Source organism: Furipterus horrens, unplaced genomic scaffold (assembly GCF_987537825.1).
Source record: "Furipterus horrens unplaced genomic scaffold, mFurHor1.1.pri manual_scaffold_3, whole genome shotgun sequence".
Classification (NCBI taxonomy): Eukaryota; Metazoa; Chordata; class Mammalia; order Chiroptera; family Furipteridae; genus Furipterus; species Furipterus horrens.
The window spans coordinates 94,793,679-94,816,124 of record NW_028327173.1 but is presented as its reverse complement, the minus strand read 5'-3'; the positions used below and the strand labels follow the sequence as shown (position 1 = coordinate 94,816,124).

The window sequence follows — 22,446 nt, the reverse complement described above, 5'->3', positions numbered from 1 at the left end:
ACAGACTAAACTAAGTTAGAACTTTAAAGAATAACTGTGAACCTGAAAGTGAAGCCCATCAGGCAGCAAAGGGTTGGAAGAAGCTCAGTCTCCTAAGTTTCTGGAAAAAGCAGCTCACAAAGTAAGTTGGCAGAATACAGAACAGGGCAAGATCAGCTATCACTATGGTGTGATGTGCATCCAGGTATGGCTGAGAGTGTAGCAGGGGTGGTCCATGGGAATGGAAAATAACTAGTTTTTCACCCTTCCCTTCTAACCTTCCAGATTTTCCATCAATTTATTAGGAGGGAAAAATCTCCATTACACAAATTAATATAACACAATCATCTCGAACTAGAAGAAGAGCTCACAGAGAAATTGGAGAGAAATTCTATTTGCCAAAGGGAGGAAATCCATGCGTGGTAGCCCAAGCATCTGAAGGGTAGCTGAATGCCTTGAATTCACCTAGACATAGTTATGTCGATAAAAGCCCAGAAAAGGCAAACAGAGAGGATTAGAGAGTAGATTCTCGGTTGCCTGGGGCTTGGAGTAGGAATGAGGAGTGACTGTAGATGGGCATGAGTCTTTCTTTTAGGGCAGTGGGAATGTTCTAAACTCAGAGTGTGGTGACGATCATATAACTCTATAAATACAGCGGTCCCTCTCTGTATCACAGCCTCATTGTGTCGTGGGAGTTTTAAAAATATTATATTTAATTATTTATCACAGTTTTTTCGCTATATCACAGGATTTTGCAGTACTGTATACGTATGTTGTTAAAGTTACGTAGGTTTAAGAGTGTAGAATATGTTTAAGAACATAAGTGGTGTTTATAAAAGTGTGGAAAAGGTTAATAAGGGAGTGGGAAAGGTTAATAAGGGACTGGGAACACTTTATAAGTGTGTGGGAAGGGTTTATAAAGCCTTAAAATATATATAAATACTAAAATATATGTAAGGTTCCTACTTCGCAGATTTTCACCTATTGCAGGGGGGTCTAGAACATAATACCTGCGATAAGTGAGTGAATACTGTATACTAAAACTCAATGAATTGTGAGCTTTATGGCATGTAAATTATCTCTCAGTAAACCTGATTTTTAAAAAAAGTAATGCTCCATGGCTTTGCCCCATGAAGGAGATAAATGTAATTTCAAGAAAATTTGGAGCAGCAGGAGGGGACTACAGGACACAATTTCATTCAGAATATTTTAAGTTTCTAACATTCTCTGTTGTCATTTTAGTTTAGTGAAAAAAGGTCAAGCTATGAGCTCAATGCCAAATAAGTCAACAATCCTGTCAGAGATTTTAGCCATTACTTCCTTGACCGGTGCTAGGAATCACTAAGCCCTTATCAGGAAAGACTTTGGGTAATTTTGTCCAGAGCAAACAAATTTATGAAAATAAGTTAAAAATATGGCTTAGTTGGTTTCCTAAAATGAAGGAAAACAAAATTGAACTTATTGATTTTTATTTGCCTTTACATCCCCAAATGGGGGTGACCATCCTACTTCCTAGCATTATTAAAACCTTTAAGAAAGACAATGGGCATAACATGCACAGTGCCTGGTACAAAGCAAATAGTTAAATGTTGCAGCTCTTATGATTCCTTTCTGCATGTCTATATTCCTATGCTCACCAAACATGGTTTGCCCTGTTCTGATACTTTAGAAAACATCCTTGATGCTTTTTTGTTTGTTTGTTTTTACTTATAGAAACTGTTCTAAATCTCTCCCTCTCAAATGACTGCTAAAATCAGTGGGCAAAATTATTATGAACTGTGGGGCAAACATAGTCTTCAAAGTCAAAGTACTTTGGTCCTGCATCCAGGCTCACCACTTACATAGTACATGATCTTGAGAAAGACCACACTTGTCCAAATGAGTCTCGTGTTTTCTTTAGGAACAATAGTCAATGCCAAGGTACTGAGATTGTTGTCAGGTATAGATAAGTGCAAGTGATTTAGCAAGCGGTCAGCAAATATTAGTCATAACCACTGGAGTTTTAGTGTGAACTGGCTTCCCCCAGAGCAGAATCCCCTCAGAGATGAAGGACAAAATCACTCTCCTAAATCTGTAATGCAGAGGCTTTATAGTTAGGCTCTGTGGTGGGCAGAATATTGACCCTCAAGGATGTCCATATCCTAAATACCAGAACCTGTGAATGGCAAAGGGCTCTGAAGATGCGATTATGGTTAAGGACCTTGACATGAGGTGATTTATCCAGGTGGGTCCAATCTAAGTACATGGACAACCTCTCGGCTTCAGGGAACCAGCATGAGAAGGGCCTGACTGACTTTTGCTGGCTTTGGAGCTAGAAAAGGAGCCCTGAGCCAAGAAGTGTGGGCAGCCTCTGCAGCTGGACAAAGCAAGGATATGAATTTTCTTCTACAGCCCCCATAAAGTAATGCAACCCTGGCGGCACTTTGAGTTTAGCCAGCATGAACTACAGAACTGTAAGTTAATTTATTTAAGCCACAAAATGGGTGGTAATTTGTTAAAGCAGCCATAGCGAAGGAATACAGGCCCTCAACAGGAAACAGATGTTTCACACAAATGAAGTAATTTGAGGAGATTTTATTATAATAAGGGGACTATTTACAAAAGGGTGGGCAAGCTGTGAGAGAAACCATGGGGCTATTAGCAGCAGGGGGTTTGGAGGAAGGATGGTTATGGAACCCAGAGAGGGAGGCTGTGTGAGGAGGGCCCCTGATGGATGCAGCCCGCCCTTGGCAACCCTGCAGAGACCAAGCTGGGGATTAAAATGCCCCCACCTCACTCTCCTCTTTCCCTCCGATCTCCAGGTGATGCTCCCCCCACCCATCACCAGCCAGGCTGAGCCAGGAGCTAAAGGGCAAGGGGTCCTCTAGTGTGGCCCCTTGGATCAAGAAATGCAGAACATGTAGCAACAATGGAAGGGAAGGGGATCGTGTAGCATACTACTAAACTAACACATTTCATAACAACACATAGTGTATGCCTCCAAACACAATGTGTGGAAAACAGTAACTTCTTACAGAAAAAAAGTGTACTGCTTAAGTCTTATTATATGCTGACTGCAATCTTTGAAAGCTTAACCCATGACTTGAACAACTTCCCTATACAGTCATGAAGCAGAGCTGACAGCTAGGGAACCTGCAGTTCCCTCTAACTGTGCTCATTTCCTTTCCAGTGAGCCTCTAGCAGGGAGTACAATGCCAAAAAGAAATTAATAAGGGGTGGAAACCACCAAACTCTCAAACTGGAACTGAGGCCCATTCAAAATGTTCAAGTTGCAGCACAAAGCTTTCTGCCCTGACTCTCGGGCACCCACAGCCACTCACCACGAACCTCGGAAAAGCAACTGCAGGGAAGTGGGCTTGCAACTTCAGACCCTGTTTATTCATGAAGGAAGACCCCAAACATTTCTGCCTTTCGTCCCCAGGCCTGGTGAGTGATCAGGGAGGCCAAACAGCATGCATGTGTAAGAAGTAAGAATTTACAAAACAACCTCTAAACAATTTAAACACCATTATACACTGATATTAATAAAAGTCCGTATTTGCTTTCCCTATAAAATCACTGAACAAGGAAACCAGAACCTGAGTCAAGTCTGTATATATATATATTTTTTTTTTTAGAAAGAAGTGATGTGAATTATTAGTGTATCTTCCTAACCTTGCTGATTTCTGGGAAACAAAAGCCCTTGTGGTTAAAATATTGGGATTAGAGTATCTTTTAGATCAGTTCAGCTTACTCTGAAAACCTCTAAGCTTAAGTATTTGGTTAAACAATAACTTACACTCCCCATCTGATGGCCCCCCAGAAAAAAAATATCCAAAGGGGGCCTTGGCATAGCTTTCCAGAGGTTGTTTACAGCTTCTCTGTTACTGTCCCCAGGAAATGTGTCCTTAAGAAACATTTATAAATGATGATTAAGCAAATTCTGAACAAAGGAAATTACACGTTAATGAGAGGAACTCCTGAATAGACGCTAGCTTTTGGAAAGAAATTTCCAGAACTTGAAAAGGGTGTCAGAACCCTGCTGGGCTCCACCTGCTGCTCTGTCCCCCTAGGTTCTTGCCTCAAACAGCTTCCTCAGCTAACCAGGTACAGAAGGCACCACAGAGCAAAGCCACAGGCATGAGTTTGCTCTACATCATTCTTGGCCCTTATTATGTCACTGGGTCCAAGTTGTCCTTATTCACACACAAAAAAAGTTCCTTTAAAGATAAAGGAAGTCAAGGGGGAAGAGCTAGCCCATGCCTCTCTCCTTGAGCAGTCATGTTACTTGAAAACCCTGTCAAATCGGGCAACAGCCTCGATGCTCAACCGCATTGCCGCTACTGCCCTCATGAGCACAAAGTACCTTAAATAAAAGTGTTGTGCACACTTGTGAAGAGATAGGCACTGGAACCATGGGGCTTAGTTTCAAAGACTAACTTCCCTGCTTGAAAGCTGAGTGAACTTGGGGATTTTACTTAAACTTCTGTGCTTCCATTTTTCCACTATAAGACAGAGGTAATAATAATAGCTACGTAACAGGGGTTCTGTGAGTATGAAATATTTTCATGTATGGAAATATTTAGCACAGTACTTGGCAACAGTAATCAGTCAATAACTGTTGGTTGCAAATACCATTATCATCTCTGCTACCATGTCCCTCTCCATATCTTACCAACCTCATCACTCCATTCCGAACCACACATTTTGCTCCAGACCCTTAGACCTCCTAACCCACCTAAGTAAAGCATCTTCATTCTTCCCTCTGGTTACTACTCTGCCTCTCTCTGAAATGCCCATCTGTTATCCAAATGCTGTCTGCTTTTCCAGGCCCAGCTCACCATGGACCCTAGAGAGGCATCCACTGGCTGAGGCAACTCTAAGGACCATTCCTCTCTAAAATCTGTGGGACTTTTTGATATGCTAATCAGTACAACCTTAACTGTTAAATTCACTAGGTTCTTGTCTCCCCATTTTTTTATGTGTTTTGTACATACAACCTCTGAGTGCTCAGCCCAGAAAGCCCTGAACCTATATCCTCAGGCTCTTCCTATCTAAACACTGAGTGTCAGTAGGAGATGGGGCTCCAGGCTGGTTTTGCTAAATGCTAGAAGCTAGAGAATTGCAATGAATTTAAATTCTCACTTCAAAAGGGTCTGTTATGTGCACTGGCCAATTATTTTAGTTCTGAATTCTCCAGATGATAGCTTTGGCCTTCTGTTCTGGCACCAACACCAGGACAGAGAAAAGACTCAGTAACAGCAACTAACACTAACCACTCCTCTTTAGCAAGTAGAGTCTTGCTGTGGCTTCCAAAGGTTCGTGCGCAGGCACATTGGTACTCACCAGTCAGCAATGCATCCAGTTATTAGGTAGCCAAAGATTAATCCAACCAGTAAGGAGAACTTAGCGATATGGACCTTCCAGGCATTATCACATACAAGATCCCACTAGAGAGGGGCAAATAGAAAATAAATCAGAGAGACACATACACACATGCCAGTGGTAGTCAATCATAAGGGCAAAACAGTAACTGTGGTGAGGACCATGACACCATTTACAGTGCCGTGTCATGTATACCATTAAGACTCTCTTCAAAGGTTTTGAAAAGCCAACAATATAATTTGCCTATGGAAGGTAATGTAATGTTTTAGTCTGAGGCAGATTATAAAAGTCTGTAGGAAGTATGCATTTTCCTTCTGTCCCAGCTACCACAGGGAAGGTAACCTGAGGGATAGAGAGCAGCCAAGGAGTCTGGGGCTCCTGGTCACCAGCACCCATGAGCTGTCACATGGCCTAGCAGACAGGAAGGCCTTGATAGGTTTTACACCAGATATTATAATGAGGTGAGGAAATTAAAATCAATTTTTGTGTTTTTATTCCCCAAAACTCTGCAAACTTTAGAAGTAGTCTTAAGAATAAAGAGGGTAAGTCCTGGCTGGGGTGGTTTCATGGATTGAGTGCTGGTCTGTGAACTGAAAAGTCATCAGTTCGATTCCCAGTCAGGGCATATGCTTGGGTTGTGGGCCACGTCCCCAGTTGGGGGTCTGTGAGAGGCAACTGATTGATGTTTCTCTCCCTCTCTTTCTTCCGCCCTTCCCTTCTCTCTAAAAGTAAATTTAAAAAAATGAAATAAAGAATAGCAAATGTTGAAATATCAACTTTAACTAAGCATTCATATTATTTTCCTTGTATATGTCCCTTGTGTTTTCCCATATTCCACTCTAAAGCTATTTGCTCCACTTGGAGAGAAAGCCGATCAATTAGTGAATACAATATTTAGACTATTTTTGCAATTAAGTTTTATTATTTAATAAACAAATAAAATAATCCTCCAATTATTTTTTCTCCTTTTGCAGAAGCAGGAGAGAAATGCATGTTTGTTCCCTTGAAGTGATGTGTGTCCCAGTGGAGCACAAACAGCTAAGTCTGGGCTCAAGGGGCAAATGACAAGAGTCTCTGTTGATGGCACTTTAAAGACTGCAGTCCCCCACACACATCACCTCCTCAGTGGTACTGATGCCCTCTGTCTTGTGGAAAGAAGTGGCTAAAGCTTCCAGTTATGGTAAGCATGAGTTATTCCAGGTCAATGGAGAGGGAGAGTGAAGAAAGAAGCTGGATAGATGCAGAGTGGGGCAAAGGGAGTGGGAAATGTCAAACTGAAGGAGTTCTGGAAGCAGAAACAGGATTTGTAGGGATGACGTGGGCTATATGGAAGGTTGAACTGAGATGAGGATCTTAGCTCTGTCTTCTTCAATATCTTCCCCTTTCTGTCCATCTTGAGACCCAGAGTTTAATGTGGGAGATCGTTAAAGGGCACTGTAAGCTCAGATCAATTTCTGGAAAGTCTGATGGAGGCTCCCAGGAGTTCCTAGCTGTGGATCTCGGCTCAATGTTCTCTGAGAAAAGCTGAATTTCTGCAATAGACTCTTGAGAAAGGCACCTGGCCCAAACAAAACAGGAAGGCAGCTGCCTTTCATGTTTTTCCCTGGACTCCTTGGGACACACGCTTGCTCACTGATGCCCTCAGGGCACTTCCAACTTTCCACAGGCCTGGAGAGAGTGACTAACTCATCTACCTCACCAGCTTCCAGAGTGATGGCCAATGCTAGGCTCAGGAAGAAAGGAAATGCCAGCACAGACTGACAGCAAAGGGCCTTGTCAGTAGGGGATAGTTTGGGGTGTCATTGTCTAGGTTTTTCCATGTGTTTGGGGAGTGGGGCACTGCTGGTTGCATAGAATCTTATCATTAAGAATTCAAATAGGAGACTTCTGGCCAAGATGGAGGCTTAGACGGACACGCTTGGTCTCTCTATAACTAGAAAGGAATACAACTACCTCAAAACAAAAGATAACCAGAAATTCCAGAAAATAAAACTACATGGAAGCCCAATGTATGAAGTTATAAACCAGCGGTGCTCGCCTGGACAGGTAGGAGGGGCGAAATCGGAATAGGGACGGAAAGGCTGGGCTGAGCTGTCCACAGTAGCCGCGGGAATAGCGGCGGGACTGCGAGAAACGCCAGGGGAGCAATCCTGGTTGCATTTGAGCCCGGGCAGCTCGTGACCCCAACGCGGGGAAAGGCAGCCCCCCCCCCCCGCCCCTCCATTGCATCGGACGGTGAGGCCCAGAGGGCAGTACGATGGACCCCAGTCTCCCAGCGGAGAATAACGGCAGGAATCCATCTTGGACCCCCGCCCCCACACAAAGCACTGAAGGGCGGTGTAAAAGGTCCGGATCGCTGCAGGTTTGGGGGTAGTGATGAGTACACGGGGCTCTGCCCCCCACAGCCTGCCCAGGAAGCAAAGCAAAACACAAATCTGTCAAAATGAAGAAGACAATGATTGAAATCCTGGTGACGCAGCTCACCAGGCAGCAGATGAAGAACCTGACAGACGGACAAATAAGAAACCTTTCAGAGGCTCAGTTCAGAGCTATTGTTATAAGGTGGCTTACAGAATTAACAAAAGATTTGGAACAGGACAGGGAAGGAAAGAAAGCCACTCATACTGAAAAGAACGAAAACACATATGAGACAAGTGATAAGGAAATAAAATCCAAAGATCAAATCAACAAACCGGAACATAGAGAAGGAACAAACAGTCAACCAGTGCAGAAAGAGGAAACAAAAAGAAAAGAAAGTGAGGAGAGGATCAGAAACCTCTGGGACAGCTATAAGAGATCGAACGTTCGGATTATAGGATTGCCAGAGGGCAAAGAAGAAGAACTAGAAATTGAAAAATTATGTGAAAAAATAATGAAGAACTTCCCGAACTTGGGGAAGGAAATAGACTTACAGGTCCAGGAAGCACAGAGAGTTCCAGAAAAACTGGATGCAGGGAAAACGACTCCAAGACACATTATAATCAAATTGTCAAAAATTAAAGATAAAGAGAGAATCTTAAAAGCAGCAAGAGAGAAGAAAAGAATCATGTACAAAGGGGTCCCAATTAGACTATCAGCTGACTTCTCAAGGGAGACCCTGCAGGCAAGAAGGGACAGGCAAGAAATATTCAAAGTAATGAAAATCAAAACCTACAACCACAAATACTCTATCGAGCAAAACTGTCATTCAGAATAGAAAGGCAGAGAAAGTGCTTCCAGGACAAAATAAAACTGAAGGAGTTCATTAGATCCAAACCACTATTATATGAGATGTTAAAGGGACTAGAAGAAGGAGGATCAAAACTATGAACAGTAAAATGAAAACTGCATCACAAGAACCAACAGCAGAAGCTAGGGAATCAAAACAAAGGCAAACTAAATAGGCATTGAGAGTGGAAAAAGAACAATAGGTATGGGGAACATATTGAGGGGAGGTCAGCAGAGGGGGAAAGGGGAGAGGGAGAGAGATGGTACAGGAATTAAGAAGCATAGTAGGAGGGAATGGAATAGACAGGAAGAGGTTGAGAAAACTATACGCACAACCAATGGACATGGACTAAAAGAGGGGGACAGCTGGAGGGAGGGGGGCCACCAGGTGGAGGGGAGCAGAGGGAAGGGAAATTGGGACAATTGTAACAGCATAATCAATAAAACATTAAAAAAAAAAAAAAGAATTCAAATACAGGCATTCTTTAAATGGGTAACTAACTTCCTCCCGTGTCTATTCCAGTGGTCCTCAAAGTGTGGTCTCTATAACAGCACCTAGGAATGTGTTATAGATGCAAATTCTAGAGTCCCACCCCAGACCTCTGAACGAGAACTTCCAGAGTCAAGTAAGTGGTAGAGGTAGTTTAACAAGCCATCCAGGTGATTCTGACACCTGCTCAAGTCTGAGAACCACCTGCTGGCCAGGCTGTGCCATTTTCCTGCCATCCTGAAGATGATGAACAAGTTTCACAGTCCTGGGCTGAGGTTCAAGAGAAGCGTGCAGCCAAATGCTGCATGAATCACGCACCGTAGAATTGGCTATTGCTGTGTACTGCAAACGCAGGATTGTAAAACTAGATTATGAGTTAAATGGCCTTTTGATGGCAAACCTGGAAAACCAAAATTCACGTAATATATTGTTTCTAGGAGAAAATAAATGTTTAATACCAAACAGCTTTCAAGGTGCAACCTAAAACTGGGAATGCAGGCTCTGCCTATACAGTGAGTTACAGCATCATAACTAACACTGTGTATATCTGCTTCCCCGGCTGGGATTATACACTGAGGCCATCCCTGAGTTGCTTTCTCTCCTCACCACCCAGCACAGGAACCTGCTCACAAAGTAATCGACTTCAAGAGTAAGAGCTACATCTATAAGCACAGCTGGCTAACCTAGGAGAGGAATGCTACAACACCTGTAATCATAATAGCCCAATCATACCACACCTGCCTGTGCCTCAGCCTGGCACATTCTTGGCAAGAGAGGGACACACCTGGTCCCACCCTGCTGCTGAGGAGGGCACCAGCTGCTGACTCTGTGGCAGAGAATCATTGGCTCAGGTCTCTACCCAGACTTCCCATTGATGAGTTTACTTGAGGTCAAATGATACAAAGGAGCACATTATGCTTATATTAGATGGCTAGGAGACAAGAGGCTTTCATAAAAGCATTAAGGGAGGTGGGGGACATTGTCAGTACTGTTGTGAACTCAGCCACTGGAATAATAACTTTAGCTGGCCTTGGGCAGCCAAGACTCAACTTAGGTGCTACCAAATAAGATATTCACTGGCATCCTCAATGGAACCTCTATCAATTAACTACACTGAGGTGGAAAATTAAAACAGTTGAGATAGAATCACTTCCACAGCCAATAAAAAAAGAAAGCCTGTCTGGAGGAAGTTTTAGGTGCTGCTGTTCTCAGCCTGGGGTAGGGGCCAGGGGATCCAAGACCAAGCAGCCTTCTGGTTCATCACCCCCTCAATTAGGCCCAGAAATAGACAGCATCTCTAAATCAAGAAGGGAGCTGGCTCCGGGCTCCAACGGGTTCCCCAAGGTGAGGTTCCTCATGCCTGGGGCTCTGCCTATCACAACCCCCTTGAAAGCTTGCAGGGCCACCCGAGGCACATTCCATAAAACGGGAGGGGTGGGGCTGCTGGCACCAGTGAGACAACATCCCCTGCTTGACTTCTACCTCTGTATTTGCAAAAATGTATTGGGAAAAGAAAATATATTCAGACATATTATCTTCAAGAGAATCTCAGAAGTATGAGGAAGCTTTGAGATCACCTTGCTCTTAGAATTTGTTTCCTCTACTGTGGCAATTGATCATTTCACTAAGCAAAGACTAAGGGAGTTTAAAAAATCTAAAGCACGCCAAACCAGGCCTTAAATGGGTTTTGCCCCTGACATTACTCTGGTCACCTCCCTCTTCTCAAACCCCAACATCAATCAGTCACCACTTCCAGGAATTCTCCCTTTCACTCTCCCTCATGCTCCACCTCCACTTGGACAACCTGATTTATGGGCATGTCCTAGGGGTTCACGCACCATCCTTCTGGTGTGTGGGCTGGAAGGCTAAAAAACAAAACAAAACAAAAAACCTTCCCGACTCCCTTACAGCTAAGGTTTCAAATGTGCTTTAGGTTCTGCCAATCAGCTGCATGACCCAAAATAACTTCCAGTGCACAACCTAGTTCTAATTTTTTGGATAGCTTGAACTGGAAAGCATATGAAGTGGGGAATAAGTGGGGCATCCATTCTGCTGGTCAGGTCTGGCAGGAGGACCTGTCTAGAGGTGGCTAAGCTGTGATCTTGGAGTCAACAGTTAAACAGAGATCCCAGCTTCCCCACTCTCCTCATTGTGATTCACTTCCCTGGGCAAGTCAAGTCCAGGGAGCTGTTCTAGGAATTCTTTTGGAGGCCCAGGCTTCAGCTGCTCCTATAATTTACTAAGCACTATTTCCCTGTATTCAATCCCTAGCTCCTTAAATACCTTGTGTGGTTTCTGTTATCTGTAAAGTGAACCCTATTCCCTGATTAAGTTTCCTTGGGATGGGGTTGGCAGAACTGGGAGTGCCACCCTCCCTTCCTGAACTAATACAAAAGAGTCTTCATGCATTAACTCCAGCCTCCTCAAGTCCATTACCCACACAACAATGAAAACACTCCTCTCATTAGGCACATTAACACTTCATCAGCAGTTCTAACAAGATCATAAAAGTGTTTAAAGTCAGGGCCCCATTTAATAACCTGGGCTTGCCTTCTCTGCCATTGTTCCAAGACCAGGGATGGCCTGTGGGGATGCCACATGATGTTTGTGAGCCACAACTAAAATAGTGAGAAAATGGACCCTAAAAAGTGTTCTCAATTTCAGTTGCACATGTTCCTTAAAAAATAAAAAAGGCAGAGGTTATAGAAAATCTGGTAGATGTTTTCTCTACCTATATATTTTAAAGGATATGCTAAAAGAAAGAAAATTTATATTTTCAAAGGAATAATCTAATTGTTTGACTCACCAGAGTAGAGAAATATTCATCAAGCAAGCTAATGAAATTTCTAATGAAATGGAAAATAAGTGGGAGATAAGGAAAACAATCTAATTTTCAGCAATAATGATGCTATAAGAAAACAAAATGTAAAACAAGAACATAAAAAGGAAGGAACTTAAAAACAGAGAACAAAAAGAGATCATAAAAACATTGGAAGAAAACTTTACTTATCCAATTGTGAAGTGAAGATGGAATCCCTAAGAATAAAAACTAAGGTGAAAAAAAACTATGTAAGGAAAGACTGATAGATTTTATATGTTTAACCAACTGTAACTAATTAAGTATTATAACTTCAATTTTTTTTTAAATTCTGTGCCTCAAAATGCCACAAACAAAATTTGTTAAACATATTGTATGGGATCAGAATATGCCACCCCAAAAGATACCAATTTGGCATAAGGATGATTTTCAAACTGGAGGCAAATGAGAACTACAGATGCAAAAAAGAAGCCTTCTCAAAGCTTTGCTTATCTGACTACAAGCAGAGCCTTCTGAGAAATGAGGGCTGCCATAAATCCCCTCTCCTGGGGGACTTTTATGGTCATGTAAATGACAGGAAGTCAGTACTGAGATGTGTCTGCAAAAAAATCTTTCTAAAATGACCCTCATATATTTATCTTCCCAAGTTTGCTGCCCCTAAAAGCTTAATCCCCTTTACCTTTGTCTTCTTACTTTGCTACATATCTATTGTTCTTTTGTTGAGATGCTATATAAGCCCAAGTTCTAACCAACCCTTCGGGTCACTCATCACGGAGTCCTCCCATATGCATGCTAGCTGAACATGTCAATAAACTCTGTTTTTTTTCTTGTTAATCTGTTTTTCATGAGTCTAATTTTCAGGGCCCCAGCCACAGAACCTAGGAAGGAAAAAGAAAAAATTTTCTTCCCCTCCCCTACAATATCTAAAGGGTTAACATCCTTAATATATAATAAGTATTTACATAACAACATAGACTAATATTCCAACTAGAAATAAGGAAAGCAACCAGACAGTTAACAAAATATAAAACAAATGGCTAAAAAATACTTGAGAAATCCTTGATTCCATAATGAAAATCAAAACTCAATATTCTATTTTCCAAAAATAATTTTTTAAAAGTTTTCCAAAGATGCAGGAGAAACAAAGAGGTGAAAATCTGTGCTAGGAGTATAAACTAGGCACTGTGATTCTGGAAGGCAATTTGACTATATGCATGGCATGACTTTAAATAATGTACACTCTGTCCCAGCAATTCCCTCTCGTGGTGCTTTTTCCCAAGGAAATTATCAGATGCCCACAGAGGTCCCAGTGCAATGATGTTCAAGGGTTGTAACTTATGCAAGAAAAAAAAAAAAAGGGAACTCGACTAAATGTCCAACAATACTATAGAACCATTAAAATTTTGCTTTTGCAAACTAATGATTGAGAAAAAAAATGTTCGTTATATAATAGTACGAGAAAGGCTCAGAATAAAAAAGCAGTGAATAGATGTTTACGTATACAGAGGAAATCAGAAGACAGCATTCCACAATATTTTAACTGTCTCGGGAGGGTTGAATTAAGACAGTTTTATTTTCAGTTTCATACTTTTGACTTTTCCAAACTTCCTACAATTAATCTTTAAACCTTATAAAGAGAGAAAAAATATAGGTAAATATAATGTAAACTACCACAGCGGTAGGTGGAAGTGATTTGGTGTGGGTAAGACAAAATAATTAAAAATAAAAAATAACAACCTAACGCCTTTCACCTTTTCAGAAATATGCATTTTATCACAATCAAAGAACTTGGGCCTAGAGGAAGCTTGTTTGGAAAATGACTGAGAACAAACCAAGTCTTCATAGCCTGAAGTTTATTTATGGTAATGCACATTGACTAAAGCAAGAAACAATCTTTAGAGAACTAAATGAAAATTCTCCCCTAAGTTTCATCTTTTGTAATGGAGATCCCCACTGAGCTTGTTCCATTAGAAACCAAGAAGGGTTTTACCAGTCACTGTGCAAGTCATCTGTTGACAACGTAGTAACAGTCAGTTGAGATAAAAGGATGACCCATTTCTGCTCAGTACTACAAAGGAGATAACACTTCTTAAAATTTCAAAAGCTTAAATAAAACAAAATTTCTTAACTGGTTGTAGACATTTAGAGAAATATAGGGTAAGTGTTCTTCTGCAACCCTTTTCTTCCCTCAAGTAGCATTTCAGCAGCCTCTCATGAACCACTATTTTACATACCATGGCCTTGCCATGCTCTGCATTTCTTAACTAGAGACAATAGAAATGGCAGGGCAGCAGACAAACGCACACCCGCACGCACGCATGCAAGCCTACTCTAAAAGATTAGTCACAGGCAGACAAAAGGAACGCCCTACAAACTAGACTGATGAAGCACATTAGCTACAATCAGCTTCTTAATGTTTAGGCAGCTATGCTATCTGTGTTTTTCAGTATTTTTAAAATCTAGCAGTATATGAATTTTTCTTCCTAAAAGACTATCAAAATTTAAGCTCTGTTACCTGTTTTGAAAATCGTTTTCTCCTTTTTGCCCCCTAAGCTCATGCTCCAGTTTTAGGAGACTTCCTTTCAACAGTAGCCAACACAACTGCTAGTTAGAGCTGGCATCCTTGCAAGCTTCCTTAAATGACATAATGAAATGAACATCCTTGCCAGGTACCGTGGGAGAATTTTTAAAATTTTGTTTGCTACTCAAATTGCTCCTTAACTTTTTTTTTCCTAACTGAGTGCCAAAAAACCAAACATGGCATGTTGAGGAAAAGAGCTGTACCAAAATCTACTGCAAGCCTCCTCATGCTACCTGGAAGGCACACCCTGATTAGCAAATCTGCATTCCTGCTCATTTGCAGGAAACCCACTCTGAACCACAGCATTAAAGCTGATTACACTCCTTAAACTTCACATACTGTGTGGTCCCATTTTTGACTAATGTAGTAATTTTGGGTTCATTTGAATCCCCTCATACAGCGATCTCCGTCTTGTTCCTTTTTTCTTCCAACGACAACTCTCACTGCTTGCTACTCTTTGCTGTCCTGCTGCTTTCCTGGTGGAAGAGAAATGGGAACTACACCGCTTCAGTTACTGACGCTGGGGGCTTTCCAGTTCTTGTTGAATTTGAGCATTTTTCAAAGGGCAATTTAAAAGGGAAACAGAAAAATAACTACCAAATGGGCCCAAGGTAGCTGATGTAGGATTACCTCTGGGAGAATAATACAAGGAGGCACTCATTTTTCCCTTTATTTTCTTAAAGGAAATAAAGGTACATATAATTCCAAGCAGAAGTTTACAAAATTGAATATTATTCATTTGGTACAAAACCCTCTATGGCATCTGGAGAAGCTGAATATATAGCCCATGAGGCAGCAGAGATTATAATAAACAACATCCTTTTGGCAATTAAAACCTTGGCGAGTCGCTCCAAATTCTGCAATGCATATTTTACTAATGGCCCTCACCAGCTACCTCTAAAAAGGGAAATTAAAAGTAAACACTATAAAGAGGCCTATTGCAAAACCAGGGGAATAAAAGAAAGAAAGAAAGAAAAGCAACCGCACAGCCCTGAGCATTAAACAGGAGGAAACACTAATGCCCTCAGTGAAATCAACAAATAGGTGGAAGTCCAGCAGGCTAATTTATACTAAGTAACTGGAAGACTCTTAAGAAATTAAAGTTATTTCATGTGTTAATTGAGGATATTCTTTGGTATAATAAAGTGCGTGAGCAAAACTGGACTATAACATTAATATTTGAAATGGTCCCACTAATTCTGGAAAGGAGCCAAGTATGGGGAACATTTGACATTAGGATCAGAAAATCCTTTGAATGAGGATTCCAGGTGTGATCAATCCTGCAAGAACTCAGAAGCAGAAGGAAAATCATCCTTCATTTGCTAGATACAAATGCCTCAGTCCCTTCCCACTGTCTGGCAGGCCATGACCCTGACTCTAACACAGCCCTGTTACGTTCCCTTTATGACTGGAGTCATCCCTTGCATCTGCCACACCTCTCCACCCCCCATTCAACATGCTGGCCCCTCTGTAGTCACCTGAAGAGCCTTGGTGGCCTTTGCTGCATCGTTCTTCAGCACCTACCCCACAATACCACACACACCCATTTTTTCTGGATCAATGGCTATTCAAAAGATAAAGTTCATTTCAACTAAAATTATTTAACATTGTATATCACCTAGGTAGGAGTCAAAGTATGGCAGACTTTCTTGCATTTTTTTCTTTCAATGAGCATATATTAATTACTTTTGAAAGCATGCAATTAAGTGAAAGGGGTACAAAATTACAAAGATTAAAATGAATACATTTCCATATTTCTATCAAGTTTAATAAACTTAGTTGAGGGGGTCTCTTCTTCCCAGGCTGGATCTGGTAATCCTTCTCTGTACTTCCATGGTATCCTGTACTCATGAGAAACACCCAAACTATTTATTACAATGTTATAATTGCTGGCTATTTAGAAGTCTGTCTTTCACTACCTGAGGGGTTAGCAAACTACAGCCTGTAAGCCAAATACAGCCCTGCCACCCATTTTGAAAATAAAGTTTTACTGAAATACAGTCACACTTGTTCATTTCCATTTAGTTTGTCCCTGACTGCTTACACAACAACTGTTTATGCAGAATTGGATAGTTACAACATAAATCATATGATCTGTAATGCCAAAAATATTTACTATTTGGCCCTTCACAGGAAGTTTGCCAATCCCCGCACTAGGCTGCATTCCTCAAAGAAAGGGACCATGCCTTATTTCTATATCTCTAGTCCCTAAGCTAATGCCTGTGATGAAGGAGATACAAAGGGATAGTGTCACATGGAAACTGCCACTCCCAGAAGTCAAAGGCTCTTTGTGTTTGCTCATGTTAATGGTGCCAAGCATTTCCTTAATCCTTTTTCCTCTGTGATTATAATTTAATTTAAATAATTAGTACATATTTATTATATAAAATTTATATAGGCAATTTAGTTTTTAAACGTTTCTGCCAAACTTTTCACTATTAGTAATTTTCCCCCAGAGAAAGATAATTCTAGTTTTATTATAAAAGCCAACAGAATATTGGGTATAGAGAAATTTATTTAAAACAATGAGTAATTCTCTCTTTATAGACTAAATCTGTTATATAATTTAGGCATTGTTCTAAGAAGAAAGGAAACTAAGATTTGTTAAGTACCTGTCATGGTCTAGGCACTCTGCTAACTGTTTTGACTAAGCTCTCTCATTCAGGCATCACAAAAGGCTGAAGGCACAGGCATTACTACCAGAGGGTCCATTTTATAGGTGAAGAAAGTGAGGCTGAGAGAGGTGAAGCAACTAGTCTAAGGTCGAATGGCTTTTAAGTAGAAGATTATAAATCCACATCTGATTAACACAGGCTTTTTCCCTCAATAAACTCAAAGAAACAGCCCTAGTTCATGCAAAAAAGAAACAATTCTCTGATTTATAGTAAATTGTTACAGGTTATATAGCATTTGTCTTGCCAGGTATTCAATACACTTCTCAATACCTGGAGGCACGTTGTTATAGAAGTGAGACCAGCTTTGTTGTTATTTCATTGTCACGGTGATTAAACAAAAATAACCTATAAAGTGCCTGTGAAAAGCAGGTATTTAATAAATGGCAGCTATTAAAAATACCACAGTATGTTATTTTTCATAGAACTTTAGTATTGAGATGCTGGAAAAAGTCAAGGTCAACCTCCTAATTTTAAATTGAGGAACCTGAAGCCCAGACTGGTGAAGTGACACTCAAAATAACAAAGCCTGCAGCTGAGCCACACCTGGGCAGAGCCCAGGTCTTCCCAGTCACAGTCGCTGTGGCCCAGGCTTCTGTGGAAAGTCTCATTTCCTGACTGGTCTGATGCACAGGGACACCAGGTCCTCCTTCAAACCTCACAAGTTAATTACTGCTGAGCAAGACAATAAGGAGAATTGCCAACTCCTAACCAGATGGTCATTGTGTCTACCTTCATTCTAGTCCAAAACACTTACAACATAAAGGATTTTTAAAAAATTAACTCAACATGTTAATTGAGACCAACTCTTGGGCCTCCTGTCAAACAGTCATTCCTTTTATAATTTATGAATCAAAGTAGTTGAGAAGCCAAACCAGTTTTTCTCCTCTTTCAACTGGTCTAACCATCTTGAAAAGACACAGATGATATGAAGTAAAAGGGCCTCTTCAAACAAGGATGTTGTCTGTCTTGCCCAACTCAAAACTAAAAACTAGTACAACTGTGACTCTAACTGATGACCTTTTCCCTGGAGACAGCCAACACCAACCTGCTAAAACAAAGGGACACAGAACCCTGAGGCTTCACCTGGACCACACTGTGTCCCAAAGTTACTGAACTCAACAAATGGTCTAACAAAAGTGGAGTGAAATTTTTTGAACTTTTAACCATTTGGTCTTTGTCTTCATTGCACTTGAGCTGGGCTACAGTTTACCATCATCTCTGAGGAAGAACATCATAGTTAAAGAAGAGCCTGGAGGAGGTGTGGAATTTAGAACCTAACATGGGGGCCGAGTCCACGGCGCACATGTGACTGTCGAGAGCAACTGGGCATCATGGTGAGAGCACAGATTCTGACTCAGACAGACTGAATTTTGATTCTTGGTAGTTTTCCCTTGAGAGTCTTGTGACCCCAGGCAAGTTATTTCACCTCTTGGGTCCTCAGTTGCAACAGCTATGATATAGGAGTCACAACACCTATAATATAGGTGTGTTATGAGTCCAAAATAATATAAAGAATGTGCCTAGTGTATAACTGACACAAGGTGATTAGGACTCATTAGTTTTGCCTGTCATTTAAGCAGCTCCTCGGGGGCTTACACCTGTTGGTAAGTAACATTTGAATGTAAGAATAATAAAAATGCTTTCAAAAAGGGTTCTGACATTGAGAGTCTGCATTATTGATTCAGCCTTACCCCTTAGTGATCCGAACTAAGGGGTATTCTAACGGTTGTACATCCTCTCTGCATAGCCAGTACCAGAACTGCAAGTGGAGGGGGGGTACAGAGGGTGCCCCCGGGGACTGCTGCATTCACAGCAGCTGGAGGGAGAACAGGCAGTTCCACATGGGGTTCTCCATACCTTCACGTCCTTCACCAGAGCTCAGGGTGCAATGTCCTTCCCTCGGACCTCCCAGAAGTGCACTGAGAATAGCAGCACAGTGCCATTTCCCAAACTTCCCACAACCATTCACTAAATATACGATTTCTCTGACCAAAATGAAAAAAAAAAAACCCCAACAAAACAAAACAGTAGGTTGGTTCTCAAAAGCTAACAACACTCCTATACCTAAAAGGGTGTTTTTAAATTTTTTCCCTTGAACTAACTATTAATCTCCTAAAAACACTGTGCCTAACTGGCAATGTGACAGCAAAATGTGACTGTGCAGTTTGCTTCTGCAGAGAGCACAAGGGACGGGAGAGGAAGAAGGGAGGCTGAGCTCCAGGGAGCTGAACAATGACAAGGCCCTCACCTTGCACTCTGGGTGCCTCTGACATCCTGGGGAACATGTTAACTGGCCAATAGTTAGTTCATCAAGGTATCTCCTCGATTAAACTCAAAGTATCCTTAAGCCAAAGCCAGAACCATCTCCCTAAAGAGTACTGCTCACTACTGTGAACCAATTCTCCTGAGAACATGCCCCAGCAACCCATAGAGGGCCTAGCCAGATGTGTGGGAAATGAAAATGGAGGATATACCACACAATTTGAACCTCAGCAAGAAGAAAGAGACAGAGGTGTGCAGAGACCCTCTGAAGCCAAAGTAGCTGCAGTGTCACCAAGTCATGGTCCTCAGTTAGTCTCCCAAAGTGGTCCTCCAGCTTTGCTGCACTGCCTGCCACCCTGCAGGATGGACAGTGATCTAAGACTTCAGACTGGTGGCAGGCCTCAGGTGACTAGCTCCAGAGAAGACATCTTCCTGCTGCTCCTGGATTTGGAATCACAGCACTTAGGAACCAGTGGGAAAGCCCCTTACAAAGAACATGATAAGCAGTTGTTCTGCTTCCGACGATTCTTTGAAAGTCATAGTCCTTCTGCTATAGTACAGTGTTTGTGGTTCCAGGCACTTGGCCTTGCTTAGCTAAGCCAGGACACCTGTCCTGGCTCTAAGGCATACCCCGAAAAGGTACAATTCACAGACAATCCAAAATAATGCTCCCCACTAACCATTGACCCAATAGAGCAGACTTACAAAGCTTTTCACAGGACAACCAGTTCTCCCATTAAGCATTTCTCACTCTTTCTCCTCTCTCTAAGGCAAATAAGCAAAAGGCAAGATAAAATGAATGGTTCATACACAAAACCCTTCAACTGGACTGTGCCCCTTGTGGCTGAGCTTTTAAGGCATTCACTTTTAAGTCATCGGTTGAAGCACATGCTCCAGGCAGCAGGCTGAAAGGGCGTGGGAGGTGTTCATCTCACAGAAGGACCAATGGTCAAATTACTGCAGTGATATTCATTGAAAGCAGTGCCTCTAGGAGCCTGTACTGTGTTACCGGGTATCATGAATCCTGAAGAGGGGACTCTGCATATGTACTTCCCAAACCTATTTGACCTCGGAAACCATCTCCCCCCCATGCACACTTAAAAGGCCTATTTTGAGGTTGCAGAATGTGAGAGATGTTACCATGTATATTTTGTTTGACCTTCATGACTTAATATACAAGTATGATCACAATGCAAATTATAACACATGACAATTCTGGGATTTGGAGTCCTGTCACCCCTGGCAATCTACATAAACAGAGAAGGGGTGCTATTCATGAATATCAAAGGATAGCCAAAGTAAGTGCAGGAATTTTTTCTACCTTTGATCAGAGAAAATAAAAATGAAAACTGTTTCTCTCTATTTTCACAAGAGATAATAATGGCTAATTAGTAACATGTCCAATGCTCTTAGGAAATAATATACAAAGGGTCAATCGCAACAAAAAGCAACAACTGTGTAAAATTCAGCCTCCTTGAAAAGAAATGTAACTGCACTGCATGTCCTCACCTCTCTTGTAGGCCAGTCAGCCCAAGTTCAGAGCACTTAGGTACTCTGTTGGAAATTACTTATTATACTATTGCATTCATTAAAAAGTACTCTATACACCCCAAAGAACTAAGAGCAGGGACAAGAGCAGATATTTGTACAGCCATGTTCATAGCATCATTATTCACTTCACAACAGTCAAAAAGCAGACGCAACCCAAGGGTCCATTAACAGATAAACAAAGTGTGGTGTGTACACCTTAAAAAAACAAAGAAATTCAGCCTTAAAAAGACAAAGAAATTCTCACACATGCTACAACATGGATGAACTCTGACAACATTATGCTAAGTGAAATAAGCCAGACACAAAAGGCCAAATACTGCACAGTTCCATTGATGTGATGGACCTAGACAAGTCAAATTTGGAGAGATAAGAATGATGGTTTCCAGAGTCTGAGGGGAAACAAGTGGTCACTGTTTAAAGGGGATGGACTTTCAGTTTTGGAACATGAAGAAGTTCTAGAGATGGATGGTGGTGACGGATACACAACATTGCACATGTACTTAATTCAAGAGAACTGTCCACTTAAAAATGGTTAAAGTGGTAAATTTTATTTTACATATAGTTTGTCACAATAAAAACGTGTATTTTTAAGGCTTACCTCGAACTGTTCAATGCTATTCCAGTTCTACCAATGACAAACCCAAGAAGTAGATGGGGGGAAATGGGCAAGGTGGTGCTCCATTTACCTTAAACACAGGTGGCATACCACTTTGAAGAGAACCCCAAATTAAGATCTTAGCAGAAAGTTATTGGAGCAACCACTTTTTTCCTCTATATCCTCAGCCTAATGGAACATAATCTTAAGAAAATCTTTTCCATGGTCCAGACCTCTTTGCACAGCATCTTCTCTCTACTGGAGAAACTATTCCTTGCAATGAGACATCCTTTCTCCTCAGAGTTGCCTCTGAGTGGAAGAGTACAAGGGACATTGCTCACAAAAGAGGAGTAGTAATCAACTTCCTACCTCACACGGCCACCTGCTCCCTCAACCTGTGCCTTCAACTTCACACAATGGTTCTGTCCTCATGAGAAAAGATTTTCTTCCCTCTGCGTCACTACCTAATAGCCGACATCCTGGTCCAGGCCACTGGGACCTCATCCACATGTTGTAGAGAATGACACAGCTTCAGTATTTAACAACTCTCTGGCCACCTACTGAGTACCAGGCCCCAGGGAAGCAGCAGTGCAGAAAGTGCTATATTTGCTTCTAAGAGTTCAGGCTGTAAGGGTAGAAAAAGGGGCTGTAAGAATTGACAATACTAAGAAATAAAGGGCTGTGACAGTACATGTATATATTGGGCTGTGAGAACACAGAGGGGCCTAAGGTTCCATCCTAGTCCCGACTTTCTCCTCTAATTTTCAAGCCTTCATCAGGCATGAGGGTTGGGTGGTGAGAAAACAGTTCCTTGACTGGAAGAGACGAGAATTGTGGGGCGGGCAGGAGATGTGCACTGGGTCCAGATATTGAGTTAGAAAGAGGTGTAAAGACAAGCAGGGTGCAAATCTGGTAGGGGCCTTG

General features: G+C 41.6%; 1 protein-coding gene across 2 annotated transcripts in view; it reads right to left on the bottom strand.

The window, feature by feature from the left end:
- The window catches only part of SLC22A23 (solute carrier family 22 member 23), a 192,026-nt gene that overhangs the window by 147,805 nt on the left and 21,775 nt on the right, over positions 1-22,446 (bottom strand). The window contains exon 2 of one of the 2 annotated variants that reach the window (XM_090269884.1): positions 5,305-5,408. The exons of the other annotated variant lie outside the window; for it this stretch is intronic. Within the exon in view, the coding sequence (XP_090126010.1) occupies positions 5,305-5,408 (104 nt within the window). The remainder of the gene's footprint in view (positions 1-5,304; positions 5,409-22,446) is intronic. 2 annotated transcript variants of the gene reach the window in all.